At 38.0% G+C, this 15,452-nt stretch overlaps 1 protein-coding gene across 5 annotated transcripts in view; it reads left to right on the forward strand.

The window, feature by feature from the left end:
- Positions 1–15,452, forward strand: part of rc3h2 (ring finger and CCCH-type domains 2) — a 125,702-nt gene that overhangs the window by 104,219 nt on the left and 6,031 nt on the right. For all 5 annotated transcript variants that reach the window (XM_043720115.1, XM_043720120.1, XM_043720119.1 and 2 more), the window contains exons 19-20: positions 8,773–8,874; positions 12,190–12,326. In XM_043720115.1, coding sequence (XP_043576050.1) covers positions 8,773–8,874; positions 12,190–12,326 — 239 coding nt within the window. The remainder of the gene's footprint in view (positions 1–8,772; positions 8,875–12,189; positions 12,327–15,452) is intronic.

Raw genomic sequence — 15,452 nt, forward strand, 5'->3', positions numbered from 1 at the left:
TAACCAACACCTGTTTTAAAAGTTCGCGCTTTAGAAACAGCGTCCCTATTTGTCAATCGTGTTATAGCCAATTCACATTAATAAAACACACGGTACAGCAGAATGACCTGTATTTGCTCACCATAGATTAAGGATTTGTCATTATATTCAGCAGGGTGCAGAGATTCTTTTTTGTTATAGTTTGAGTAGTTTAGATGGGTCAGAGTTTGTCCAATGTAAGCAGGAGAGTTTCCTGACACAGTATGTAGACAGGCCAATAAGGAGCGAGGCCACATTGGATTTGGATTTGGATTTGGACTGGCCAGGTGTTAGATTTGGAGGTGGATGAGCACTTTGGTGATAGTGACCACAATTTGGTTATGTTTATTTTAGCAGTGGAAAGGGATAGGTATATAACATAGAGCAAGAGTTATTGCTGGGGGAAAGGCAATTATGCAATGAGGCAAGATTTAGGGTGCATAGGATGGGGAAGGAAACTGTAGGGGATGGGCACAACTGAAATGTGCTTATTCAAGGATCAGCTACTGTGAATCCTTAAGTACATCGTGTCAGGCAGGGAGGAAGTGGTCGAGCGAAGGAGCTGTGGTTTACTCAAGAAGTTGAATCTCTTGTCAAGAGGAAGAAGGCTTATGTTAAGATGAGACATTAAAGTTCAGTTCGTGTGCTTGAGGGTTGCAAGTTAGCCAGGAAAGACCTAAAGAGAGAGCTAAGAAGAGCCAGGAGGGGAAATGAGAAATTGTTGGTAGATTGGATGAAGGAAAACCCTAAAGCTTTTTTATAGGTATATCAGGAATAAAAGATAGATGAGTAAGAATAGGCCCAATCATGGATAGTAATGGGAATTTGTGCGTGGAGTCCGAGGCAATAGGGAAAGTGCTAACTGAATATTTTTCTTCAGTATTCACACTGAAAAAAGACAATGTTGTCAAGGAGAGCACGGAGATACAGGCTACTAGACTAGACGGGATTGAGGTTCACAAAAAGAAGGAGTTAGCAATTCTGGAAAGTGTGAAAATATATAAATCCCCTGGGCCAGATGGGATTTTTTTCCTAGGATTCTTTGGGAAGCCAGGGAGGGGATTGCAGAGCCTTTGGCTTTGATCTTTATGTTGTCATTGTCTACAGGAATAGTGCCAGGAGACTGGAGGACAGCAAATGTCTCCTTTGTTCTCGAAGGGGAGTAGAGAAGCAAGTAACTATAGACCAGTGAGCCTTACTTCAGTTGTGGGTAAAGTGTTGTAAAAGGTTAAATGAGATAGGATTTATCATCATCTAGAAAGGAATAATTTGATTCTGGATAGTCAACACAATTTTGTGAAGGGTGGGTTGTGCCTCTCAAATCTTATTGAGTTCTTTTGAGAAGGTGACCCAACAGGTGAAGAGGGTAAAGTGATTGATTGTGGTGTACAGGTACACAATCCTTTATCCGAAACCCTCTGGGTCAGCTGTTTTTCAGAATTCAGAATTTTTCGGATTGCGGGACAAATGACATTTTCACGGTGAAATTAAAAAAATCATACTGAGCAGCAGACACATATGCGACTACTATAGCGCTGAGACAGAATTGACACCTGCCAGTGCTAGGCCACACAGCCACATCACATCCAAGTGACGTGAGTCGGGTGGGTGTGGAGTTGTGTTAACTGTTTGCACGCCAAACAGCCTTGATATGCAGAAAAAAACTTCACGATAAAGATTTTGGATTTTGGAATTTTGGATAAAGGATTGTCTATCTGTATATGGATTTCAGTAAGGCATTTAACAAGGTTCCCCACAGTACGCTATTGCAGAAAATATGGAGGCATGGGTTTGAGGTTGATTTAGCGGTTTGGATCAGAAATTGGATAGGTGAAAAGGCAGAGGGTGGTGGTTGATGGGAAATGTTCATCCTGGAGTTCAGTTACTAGTGGTGTACTGCAAGGATCTGTTTTGAGGCCATTGATGTTTGTCATTTTTATAAATGACCTGGTTGAGGGCATAGTAGGATGGGTTAGTAAATTTGCAGATGACACTAAGGTCGGGGGAATTGTGGACTGTACCGAAGAATGTTGCTGGTTACGGAAGGACATAGATAAACTGCAGAGCTGGGCTGAGAAGTGGCAAATGGAATTTAATGCGGAAAAGTGTCAGGTGTCTCACTTTGGAAGGAACGGCAGGAATAAAGAGTGCTGGGATATGGTGAGATTCTTGGCAGTGCAGATGAGCAGAGAGATCTGTGTCCATGTACATAGATCCCTGAAAGTTGCCACCAGGTTGATAGGGTTGTTAAGAAGGCGTATGGTGTGATTGCTCTTATTGGTAGAGGGATTGAGTTTCGGAGCCATGAGGTCATGCTGCAGCTGTACAAAACTCTGGTGTGGCTGCGCTTGGAATATTGCGTACAGTTCTGGTCACTGTATTAAAGAAAGGATGTGGAAGCTTTGGAAAGCATTCAGAGGAGATCTACTAGGATTTTGCCTGGTATGGAGGGAAGGTCTTATGAGGAAAGGCTGAGGGGCTTGAAGCTGTTTTCATTAGAGAGAAGGTGGTTGAGAGGTGACTTAATTGAAACCAATCAGATAATCAGAGGGTTACATAGGGTGGACAGTGAGAGCTTTTTTCCTCGGGTGGTGATGGCTAGCATGAAGGTAGTTAGCTTTAAATTGAGGGGTGATAGATATAGGACAGATGTCAGAGGTCCTTTCTTTACTCAGAGTAGTAAGCACATGGAATGCCCTGCCTGCAACTGTAGTATACCCACCAACTTTAAGGGCATTTAAATGGTCATTGGGTAAACATATGGATGAAAATGGAATAGTATAGGTTAGATGGGCTTCAGATTAGTTCCGCAGGCCTGTGCAACATCAAGGGCCAATGGGCCTAAGTTTTGCTGTTATGCTCTAAACTCTTATCATATGTTTTGCTATGCTAAAACATACTATTGGGTCAGAATTTGATGAACAATAGTGACATGTGAATGATGTACTTTTTCATTGAAGTGCCAATCAGGGAACAACTTGTGGCACTGAAGTAGAAACCAAGAACTAAAAATGACCATAGGTTAATGGTCAGTGTGCATCTCTGCTGTTAACTTCAGGAAAATGAGATTTTGTTCTTATTTTCTCTATTATATTTTTATGACATTGCTGCATTTGTAGATAAAATATCTTTTAAACTCACTGCAATTCACATCACATTGTTACCGATGTATTTGTACTATTCATTAGGATTGGATATCATTAATGATTACCCAAAAGCCATCAATTAAAAGTCTGCATTATTACGGAAAAATGACATTGTTTTGATGAAGCTTTTTGTCTTGCACAAATCAGCATTATTCATCAGACTTCACTAGTTAATTGTGACTGATAGTTAACTGCCAAGCTTTATTTAAATTTTGAACCAGCTAAGTTTCCTGTGGTCAAGGATGGCCTTGAAAAAAACCAGAAAATGGCTGTCAGTTATTTTGTTGAACTTGTTTCAACTCAATGTGTGTTTCTATCCGGAAAGTACAGGATCCTGTCTATTAATGTATGCAGTTCCCAGTGTACATAAGGTGCATCCATTTGCAAACCCCACTGACAATCCTAAGTTAGTTGTTAATGTAATGTTTCACATTCTTGTGAATTATTTAGTAAATGTAGTCTAAGCGCAGATTGGGCATCTAATATTGGGCATTGGGTTTTATAGGCAATGGCTGGCTGAATATGGTTAGTGTGCTTGTTGGAAGCAGCTAAAGGGGTATGTTGTTTGATACTATCCACCAGCCTTTGGGACATATGGCATTGCATGGGCACTGAAATTCAAATAGTATATTATTCATTTGTATGCGAGGCAAAATGTATTTTTGACTTAACCAGCATCTTGTTAATGGTGAGCACCAGTCATGTTGCTGTTATGTAGTAGCAGCATGCAACAGCTGACTTCACCTGTTGATCAAGCGTTTTATGATACCTAGCCCTTCCAGTATAATCTGAGATCGACTGGACACTTCCTAGACCAAAAGTGATGGATTTGGGTCCATTCATGAGTTTGCGCAATATAGCATGAGAAAGTATCTAATTGGAGTCGCCATTACCCCATAGGATGGCTTTGATGGGCCCTGTTGCAGCATCAAGATTACACCATGAGCAAATGTCTTGGCCGTATTTGAGGTTGCCTATGCGGACAGTGGTATGAGCTTGGAAATGTAGGAATCAGAGCATATATGTTGACTAGTGAAGATAAGTTTGCAGTAGACAATAATAACAAATCCCTTGGCTGATTTTCTAGCTAGAACATCAAGGTATGTGAGCTCATTTTACTGTTGTTTTAAAGGTGAGTTTCAGCTCAGGATGGAGCCCATTTGGGATTCCTAATTAACTGAGCACACAGTGAGATATCCCCTCCCTCTCAAATTCAAGGCTAATCAGTTATAGCAAAACTCAATCTCAAACTTTGACCAAGACGAGGAAATACTAGACCAATTTGTTTTTAGCATTTGCCGCTCTAGATAAATCACTTCTGTCTCACTGATCGCCCCAAAACAAAAGGAAAAAAACAAGTGTAATTTGCATTGACAGAACAAGGAATTTGTGACTTATTGCTGAAGCAGTATGTTTATTTTTAGAGCTTAACATTATATTGGCTTTGAATGGACCGGCTTGTATTGGTGGAAAATATCCTTATCCTGTGCAGCTAAACATAAGTTTTGGTTATCATTTTGCTTTCTATACAGTTTGCCATCTGCTGACCATATGAGCTGCCAGTCTTGCTGTTGTCTGTCCAGAGTAGGATTAGTTGTTGCTTGCCCATTACTTTTGGAGATGTTTATTATTGGTTACACTAACTTTCTGATACTGGTGTGCAGAAATTTTGTGATTGGTAGGTTTCTCCGTTAGAAACATGGGAACAGAAAAAAAACTTGTTTGGCTCCTTGACCCTATTTGCTTCATATCCCTTGATATCCACACTTAAAAAGTGTTCATCTTGATCTTCATTGAATCATAGAACCACTACAGTGCAGATAGAGGCCATTTGGCCCATTGAATGTGCACTGACACTCTGAATAGCATCCCACTCAAACTCCAAAACCTTGTATTTACCATGGAAGGTCCACCTAAGCTGTATGTCCTTGGACAGTACAGGGCAATTCAGCAAAGGCAATCCACCTGACCAGCACACCTTTGACCTGTGGGAGGAAATCAAAGCAGCTGGTGGAAATCCTGTATGGTCATTGGAAGAATGTGAAAACTCCACAAAGACAGTCACCCTGAGGTTAGAATCAAATCCAGGTTCCTGGCATTGTGAGGTAGCAGTGCTAAACACTGCAACTGTGCCACTTCAGTTGGAGCAATTTCTGTAGTAGTTAAGGAAACTAAGCTAAGTCAAAGGGCTTGTAGACTTTACTCTTGATTGACCTGAATAGATCAGGTCATCTTTTTTCTGGATTTCTCACACTTGATGGAATAGAATATCTATACCCAATTTCAAATCCTTTTATCATTTTAAATGATTCACTTCGTTCACTCTTCATTCTTCTATACTTTAAGGAATGCCACGCCATGTCCATGTAACTCATTCTCATATTTTTGCCCTTTTGGATCCAATATCATGCTGGTGAGTCTGTATTGTACCCTTTTCCAAGACAAATGTATTCTTCCAAAGTGTAATACTTAGAAAGGAACATTTGTGTCCTGGTGGAATCTGATCACTGTTCTGTACATCTAGACTGCAACTTTCTCTCCTCCCAAGTATCCATGTTATACCAAAATTCCTTTAGTTTTTTTCACTGATTATTTTTGTACCTGTACATTATCTTTTGGTAACTTTTGTACATAAACTTACAGTTCCAGTCTTCTCACCTTTAAGCACCTGGTGAATCCTAAACATGGGATTGCGCAATGCGACAGGGCTAACCAATTACCTCCATGATGAAGGAGCCTCGAGATGACCATGATCACAGCACGATAGAATTTCATTTTTGCTTTGAGAGGGAGAAGTTGGTCCAAGACTAATGTTTAAACCACATAAAGGTTAACCATGAGGTTGTGAAGGCAGAGTTGGCTAAGGTGGGGTAGGGAAGTTGCAGAGACAAACTTTTAAGCAAGTGTTTAATAACTCTCCAATATATCCCATTTAAAATAAAGACTCGTTGAGAATGATCCATGGCTTAATAAGGAGTTTAAGGATGGTCTTAAATCGAAAGAAGATCACAAATCTGAGAAGGGTCGTGATGGGTCAATATATTGGACAGACTACAAACCATTTGGAAAAAAAGGCTGAAAAATGATAAAGCCAAAAAGAATGAATGAAAGCTAGCCAGTAATATAAAGGCAGAAAGTAGGAGTTCCACACCTATTTGAACAGGTCTGAGGAATTGATGTGATGGAAAACAAAGAAACAGCGGATACTTTATATTTTATGTCTGTCTTCATGGTAGAAGTCTTGGGACAGTTTCCAAAGATACTTAAAAATCAAGAGTTGTTATGGAGCAATGAACTTTAAACAATCACCATCACCAGGAAAAGGGAGCCTAAACTATTTGACAGTTCCCCAGGACCAGATGGCCTACTTGTTAAGGTCTTTTAAAAAAAAAGTGGTAACATAGGTAATAGATACATTGGTTATAATTAGATTATATTACTTAGTATGGAAGCAGGCCCTTTGGCCCAACAAGTCCACACCGACCCACCAAAGCGCAACCCACCCAGACCCATTTCCCCACATTTACCTCTGCCCCTAACACTACGGGTAATTTAACATGGCCAATTCATCTGACCTGCACATTTTTGGACTGTGGGAGGAAACCGGATTACCCGGAGGAAACCCATGCAGTCACGGGGAGAATCTGCAAACTCCACACAGTCAGTCGCCTGAGGTGGGAATTGAACCCGGGTCTCCGGTGCTGTGAGGCAGTAGTGCTAACCACTATGCCACCGTGCCAACCACTAATCTTCCAGAATTACTTTAGATTCCGAAACGGTCCTTGTGGATTGTAAAATAACTAATGTTAACGCTCTTTTACTCAAATGTGGGAAACTACAGGCCAGCTAGCCTAATACCTTTCATAGGAAAGATACTTGATCAGGCAGGCCCAAGTGTGACTTTGTGAAAGAAAATCATTTTTAACTAACCTTGAAGAGTCACCTATGTTCATGATGGATAGTGGGAAATCAGTAGATATATATCACTTGGATGGTTTGCAAAAAGGATTTGAAAGGTTTGTAAAAGATCATTGCACAAAATAAGAGCACATGGAGGAGGGGATAATCTGTTAGTGTGGATAAAAGATTGGCTAGTTAACAGCAAACAAAGTAGGTATAAATGGGTCAATCATGTGTTGGCAAGCTGTCACTAATGGAGCCACAAGGATTCGTCCTCAACAGTTTGTTACAATGATTGTTATGCCTGGACAGGTGTATGTTATTCAAATTTGCTAATGACACCAAATTGGATAGGAAAGTAAGAAAGAGGTGGAATGTCTGCACAGGGTTAAGTGAGGAGGGAAAAAATTGACAAGAGTATAACACAGTCATGTGTGAACCTGTCAATGTTGACAAGAAAAATACAAAAACCGTACACTATTTAAACAGAAAATGCAGGAATAAGTAGTATGGAGGGATCTGATTATTTTGATAAATTAATCATGTAAAGTTTAATTGCAAGTATGAAAGTGATTTGGAATGCAAGTAGTGTTTATTGCCAGGGGAATGGAATTAAAAAATAGGGATGTTTTATGGTTGCAAAGTGCATTAGTGAACCATATCTGGAATACTGAGTACAGTTTTGGTCTTCTTTATTTGGGAGAAAAAACATAATTATGTTAGAAAGAGTTCCGAGAAGGATCACTTAACTAACTCATTCCTGAGGTGAAAGAGTTGTCTTATGAGGAAAGATTAAATAGGCTATGGAAGTTTAAAATTAGTAGTAATCTTATTAAAAGGTCTTGAGGTTACTAGATGGAGTGAATATCTGGAGGATGTTCCTTCCTGTAGAGATACTAAAACTAGAGAACATAATTTAAGAATAAGAGGTCACCTTTTTAGGACAGATGAGTTAAGGGCTGGTGCAGTTGAAAAGTGGAGATGAGACCACAGCCAGATCAAACAGGACCTTTATTGAATGGCGAAGCAGGCTTAAAGAACCAAATTTCTTATTTCTGCTTCCAAATCCTACGTTTCAATGCTAAAATATACTTGGGTCTTTCTTAGATCCAAAGTAGATGACCTCCTCCTACTTGCCTGCATTTAACTCCACTTGCAAAGTTTGTTTTCGGTTTACAGAATCTTTGTCATTTCATAACTTTATCCTCTCATTTGAACTTTTGAATCCCCAAACTTTAGTCTTATACTTGCATGTTTGGATACAAAAATATTCCTTGTATTGTGAAAAGCTAGGCTCTAAATAGCTGCTCATTTTTCGTAATATATTTATATTTTTACTGATATCTTTATTCCTTTAACAGATCATCTTGTGTTTGCTGTGTACTGTTGCTTTTAGAGCTGTCCCAGTCCACTGGATTTCCATTGTCCTTTGCATTTTGTAAGCTGCCTCTTTCATTTTCGTAGTAAACCCCGTATGACTAACAATTCTCATTCAGCGACACTGTTATACATGATACCTCAGAAATTGGCACTATAATGCTACCTTTTAATTTGTGCTTGATTGTTTGACTGCATGTCAGTCTACAAGAATAATAGTATGTTATACAGATTGGTACAATCTAACACTTTGTTCTTAGCTATCCTGTTCTTTCAGAAAGGGATTTTAATTTATTTGCAATCGTAAATTCTATCATTTGTTCATCAATAGAGGGAATTTTCAGAAGTTTCTGCAGATGCAAGATCTGATCGAGATATAGAACTGGAGCTTTCTGCTTTAGATACTGATGCCGAACAAGATGAGGGAATAGAGGTATGGATATGTACTCTGTCTCTATTTTAAAGATATGATCACCTGCTCGAGATTGAATGAATCTTAACTTCACAGTTGGCAAGTGGAAAGCACGCACTGTGATTTAAAGCATATTTTGCAAGAGTCAATGCCATTTATTTTCTGAGAATTATTTTCTCAATGAAACTGCATTAGGACAATCCTGATTCATTTTTCTAAATATAGTTTCAACTATCTTAAAAAGAATAATATGCTGTTTGCTACATCTGTCCTTAATTCAGATAGTAAAGTAATTTTCCTTTGTTCCCACAAGTTTGAAATACTGTGCCTCTCAAGCAGTCTGTTTTTATCTTAACAGAATGTGATTTTGACAATGAATAGCAAGTAATGCATATGCATGATTTATTATGTGGATATATATTACAATGAATGCATCTGAAGCTTACAGCCTTTTTTAAAACGTACCAATAAAAACTACAGTGAATATTACTGCATAATCCAACATATTAACCACTAAATGGCTATTTGTAATCCAGATTTTTGCAGATAAAATTTTGGAATAGTCAATTAAAAGTGAGTTATTGATGCTAGTATTGGGTAGGTGATCTCACACCTGTGCATTCTTAATGTGAAAATGTGTGCTCTAGCTTTTTAGTAATTTTGTTGGTAACATTGCAAGGAGAAAACAAAATTAGTGGTTATTTTCTGAAGTGTGCGCTGTCCACCATGGGCTGGATTTTATGCTCCACTACCGGCAGATTTGAAAGCAGAGAGCCTTATAGCATCCTGTGGGTGGCCTTCTCACTGCCTACTTGCTGATTTGTCGAAAATATTGCAGGACAGGGAGTTGTTATTACAGCCTACCATTTACTTTTTCAAGGCCATTCCACTCAATGAGTTAATGATCATTTCAGGGTTTCATCTTGTATCCACTGGTATTTTACCCATAGGAGGTGGAGAACCATTTCACACATGAAGCCCCACAGATTGAGCTATATGAGCTGTTTTAGCTGACAGCTGTCTTAGGTGTGACTTTCTCTCCCAACAGGATGATACTGTTGCTTTAAAGCAATTAATTTTGTTCTTGGGCATTATGCCACTGACCCTTTTTATCAGAGTTTGATAGGTGGGAGGGGAGCAGTAATAATGGTGCCCTGTAAAGTTCAGCCCCATGTTGTTGTGGTCAGCTCAACCAATTGGAATAACCACTTGAGGAAAACAAACTGTAAGTCCTTTTGAAGATGAGCAACTCTAACTGGAACTACAGGAAAAAAACAAGTGGCATTCAAAAGCAGTCAGGCTGAAGAGTAGGGCTGATCTGGAGCAAGTCCCTTTCCCTGTACATGTAAACATTTATTCAGTACTGTTCACAAGTTCTAGTTTCGTCTAGAAGCTATACAACATTATGCAAAAAGGAAAAGGTAACTAATCCCAGCTAACTTACTGCTGGACACGTCAGATCCCGAACGAAATCCAGCTGGTTAGATAATCTGTTTGTTTATTTCGCACAGTACTCATACACTGAAATTTAAGCTCTCCTTTAACAATAATAGACATTTATTACACAAAAATAAAAACAAGCCATCTTTTTATAAAATACAGTTAGAAGGCTCTTAAAGCAAATTCTTATCTATTCCCCATCACCATCACTTTATAGCATTTCAAGTCTAGGAAGCTCACCCTTCTATGTCAAATCTTTAGGTTTGACTTAACTGCATCTGCCCCGTTCTATCCTATGAACTGTGAAGTCTTCTTAAAACTCTTAAATACTCTTAAAACAGCAAGCTTATGATTTCTCAGTCTTTTAATAAGTTTCTGACTTCTAACCAAATGCTTCTCATCTGAAAGTTTCACAAGCTAAACTTTTACATTGTTAACTGTCCGATACTCCCTTCTAGAGAGATAAACCATTTTTGTTTCTAACCCCAATCAGGTCTCCTCCAAAACTGCCCTAAAACCATTCAGTCTCTGGAATTTTTCTAAACTAAAATGCATCCTTGATTACCCTAAATCAAAAGTAACTTCAAGCTTTCAATTTCTTCTACTTTCTGTAAATACCATAATATAAACAATCTTCCGTTAGCACTCCAGGATACTTTGCGTCATCTGCACTCTAACATTCTGGATAGGTCACAATTCGAGAAGAACACTTCTAAACTTTTTAAAAACCACTTTGCAAAAGTAGCCAGCACCGTTAAGCCACAGGTTTAAAACCTATACTGTAATGATACTTGACACATTTTATCATGCAAAGCTTTGGGTTGTATAGTGTTGAATATTTGGTAATAAACATGATGTATGCTATATCTCTGTGTTTAATGAGTTTCTGGCTACAATGGGATATAGTATGCTGAACACTGACATAAATTAAACCATAACATACACTATTATAGAATCAATTTCTTGCGCTGGAATACAGGCATAAAACTTAATTAGTGTCAATGCCCTATCTACTAATTATAAATTAATTACTTTATAGTAAACCAAGAAATCCAGTGATCATAAATGTGTATAAGGTCCCATGATGTGTAATACTCAATTCTGTGCAAGTTAAATGAAATTTTGATATGTTTAATAGCCTTAATTTAGAAACTGAAGGAGACCACTCCTGTAAACAAAAGTCTTAATTTTTTATCTGAATACATTTTTCATATGTTAAACCATGGCATTTAATACTTGAATAGGATCATTCGTACTCGCTGATACTTCAATTCTAGTTGTACCTATTTAACTAGTTCCTTTTGAGAGAATGTATGTGATGTAGCCTTGAACCTTGCACAAGCTTTGCCAGTGATTATCATTTATATTTCTAGTACTTCATTTACTTAACCCTACTCATTGTCATATCATGGATGCTGAAACAGCAGTTCTGGAAATCTTTCAACAAACAGTTGATGAATTGTCAGAGTGTAACAGGTTAACAGGAGATTGACCAAGAAAGTAATTAGGGGTATAGAAATAAATAGTGATCTGAAATCCAGTAGTATCAGATGCATGATACTTTTTTTAAGGAGTCAGCTTAGTCACCTTGGCTCATATATGACCATTGGAAGTTGCTTGGGATTTCAATTTGTTTTACTCCTGGTCACCTTATATCAGGAAAGAGGGGTTAGCTTGTTCATGAAAACTGGAGAGCTAACTGGTAGAAGCTATCAACAACTCAATTTTTCAGAATTTGCAGGAAGTGCTGCAACATGTTCTGAAAGTTTGTGAGGCAGAGTTGGGAGCAATTTTGTTTGCACAAAACATTTGAGCTACAATGGGTCATAAAATGTATACATTCAGTGATATTATTAATACAACACATTAAATGCAGTTTTGCTTTTGTTCATACAGGATGTCCTGGATTTGGATATTGGCTCCCAAAGTGATCTGACCAATGATATAATGTCTGAAAATGGTCACAACCATAAGCACCAGGGTCAAGAGCAGGAGGAGCAGGGACGGAGAATTGCAGAGCAAATTGCTATCACGTACGTGTCACAGTTATATGGTTGAAGAATATTATGGTTTTGATCTTTTTTTAAATATCCCTTGAATGTTATATTTGTAAATCTTGTTGTGCAAATGAAGTTAAAGAAAAAAAATTGCAGACAGTTTAAAAAATATGCAAGAACAGCAAAGTCATATGTTATTTCAAGATGCTCTAAACTAAAGGGAATGCATGTCGTCAGCATAGTGCATTTTGGAAAGCATTCAGAACTTTTCAGATTATTGTGTAATTTAGATTGGAAAGGAAAGAAGCATTTGCCTGACTTTAGTTCTGTTAAATCAAATGGAATAAATAACTAAGCAGGAAATAACTGTGAAAGAGTGGCCATTGCACAAATACTTTAAATATCAAAATAAAAAGGGAAATGAATGGTTAAAGCTAAAAATTCAGTCAGATTAGAAGACATCTAGTCTAAACTACCTGGGTGGGAAAGTGAGCAAACCAGTCAGCAGAACAGCAGTGTGAAATCTTAATGAGCAAGTACTTGTATCCTGCTTTACAGTGAAAGAGAGGTAAATCAGTCCCATGGGTAAATGGATTTGAATTGAAACAACCTTAAATGGAATATATATAATAAATTGAGGCTAACTATATTAATGAAAGTCATGATAGGAAATGATGGTATCAAGGTAATAAAAGAAACTGAAAAGCAATAATGAAAAAAAGTTATCATGAAGAGGAAAAAGCAATGTTTAAGCATATTAAAAGTAAAAATAATTAACAAGCACAGAATTGTTTAGGGATGAAAAGAAGTTTAAATTGAATAATATAGCAATATTAATTATTTTGTCAAGTTTTCCAAATGACAGAAGTGTAAATATTAACGAGCAGTTGTTCAAGATAATAGTCATACAGCATGGAAACAGATCCTTCGGTCAACCAGTCCATACCCACCGTAATCCCAAACTAAATTAGTCCCACCTGTCTGTGCTTGGCCCATATCCCTCCAAACATATCCTATTCGTGTACTCACCTAAATGTCTTAAATATTGTAACTGTAGCCACATCCACCACTTCCTCTGGAAGTTCATACTACACACAAGCCACTGTCTATTTAAACTAAATTGCCTCACCTGTCTTTTTAAAATCTTTCTCCTCTCACCTTTGAGATCCCCTAGGGAAAAGACACCTAGTCTTGAAATCCCCTAGGGAAAAGACACCTGCCATTCACCTTATCTATATTCTTCATTTATTAATAAACATCTACAAGATCACCTCTCAACCTCCAACGTTCCTGTGGAAAAATCATGGCTTATCTAGCCTCTCCTTATAACTCAAACCCTCCATTCCTGGCAACATCCTAGTAAATCTCTTTTGAACCCTTTCCAGCTTAATAATATCCTTTCAGTAAAACACACTGACCAGAACTGGATGCAGTACTCCAGAAGAGGCTTTACCAACAACCTGTACAACCCCAACACGATGTTCTAACTCTTATATTTAAAGGTCTGAGCAAAGAAGGCAAGCATATGAAATGACTTCTTCAAAGAATTATTTACTTGGAACTCCTAGGTCTTTCTGTTACACAACACTGCCCAAGGCCCTACTTTTAAATGTATACATCTTGTCTTTGTTTTACCAAAATGTAATGCCTGTCATTTATCCAAATTAAACTCCATTTGTCATTCTTCAGCCCATTGACCCAATTGACCAAGATCTCTTTGTAATCTTAAATAACTGTCTTCACTGTCCACTGTACTACCAACCTGTGTCATCTACAAACTTAGTAACCATGCTTTCTACATTTGTCATCCATGTCATTTATATAAATTACAAACAAAAGTTGATCCAAAATCGATCCCTGTGGAAAATCGCTGGTTACAGGTCTCCAGTCTGAAAATAAGCCCTCCACCATCACTCTGTCTCATGTCATTAAGCCAATTTTGTCTCGAAATGGCAAGCTAACCCTGAATCCCATGTAATGTTAGAATACATGAATTTTACCACTGAACCAAGGCTGACACGTAATGCTGAATGGAGCAAATTACTTGAGTTCTGAATTTAATATTAAATCTTTAAATTTAAACTGACATTTATTTGTACTGCTCAGATATGTTTAAGTCCTAGGTGCAAAAATTCTATTTACTCTTTCTATTTTGTGGATTCACTAAGTATGGAAGTTTGCTCATGAAAAGAATTGTTTATAGTAATATGCCACTAAATGGTTAGCACTGGCAGAGAATGTTGATTTGAAGTGAGACCCTGTACAGTAACTGCCTTTTCTTGCTGGAAAAGATTTAGCAGAATCAATATAGGATGTAGCAGTGTGAATTCACTTTAGCGTAGCTCTGTTCTAGGGGAGAGAGTCTAATGTCCAGGAAAACTTCATTCATGTTTCTTAAATTGAAAAATATTTGTGATTCTGCTGATAACTGTTTAATTATGTTAGGATAGCTGATTTTAATAGGAGATTCCTAAAAAACAGTTTGGACAGTATATTTGATAGTGTTCAGCAGCCAACACTATGTTTAATTAACACATGAATTATGTATGAGGCCATTTAAGAGATTTGATAAGCACAGCATTTCAGCCAATTCTCAGACTCTGGTTTACACTTGTGACCTTCCATGAGTGTACTCTGTTTCCTTTTAGGGCATTTGTGGAAAGTAATGTGTAGCATCTACAAAGGAAGATGAAACTTGGCAGGTTTAACAGCTTGAATCTACTTCCTCATACCCAGTTTACAGATAAGACAGAATCTTCTCTTCCTCCAACCCAATTTGCCTTATACACCTGAGCCAAACTGACCAGTCTTCAGCACACGACTAAAGCCAACTATAGGGCTACCTCCTTGGAAGACCTGACTAGCCCCCAACCCTATAAAACCTAACAACTGGACTACCCACGAGAGCCAACTTGATGATCTCCACGAATCAAACTGACTTGCCTAGCCCCCAGCCCAATAAAATCTCTCAACCCAACAGGACTGGGGTTGATTTCCTTGAAGCACAGGAGACTAAGGTGGTTTATGATTTGAGATGTGTAAAATTAAGCGGGGTATGTGGAAAGAAATGTTTCCCTTGGTTGGAGGAATCAATGACCAGAGGGTATAGATATCAGTTAAGAGGCAGGAGATTGAGGAAATCTAAGGGAAAAATGTTTTCCC

The sequence above is a fragment of the Chiloscyllium plagiosum genome, chromosome 30 (assembly GCF_004010195.1).
Source record: "Chiloscyllium plagiosum isolate BGI_BamShark_2017 chromosome 30, ASM401019v2, whole genome shotgun sequence".
NCBI classification, from domain to species: Eukaryota; Metazoa; Chordata; class Chondrichthyes; order Orectolobiformes; family Hemiscylliidae; genus Chiloscyllium; species Chiloscyllium plagiosum.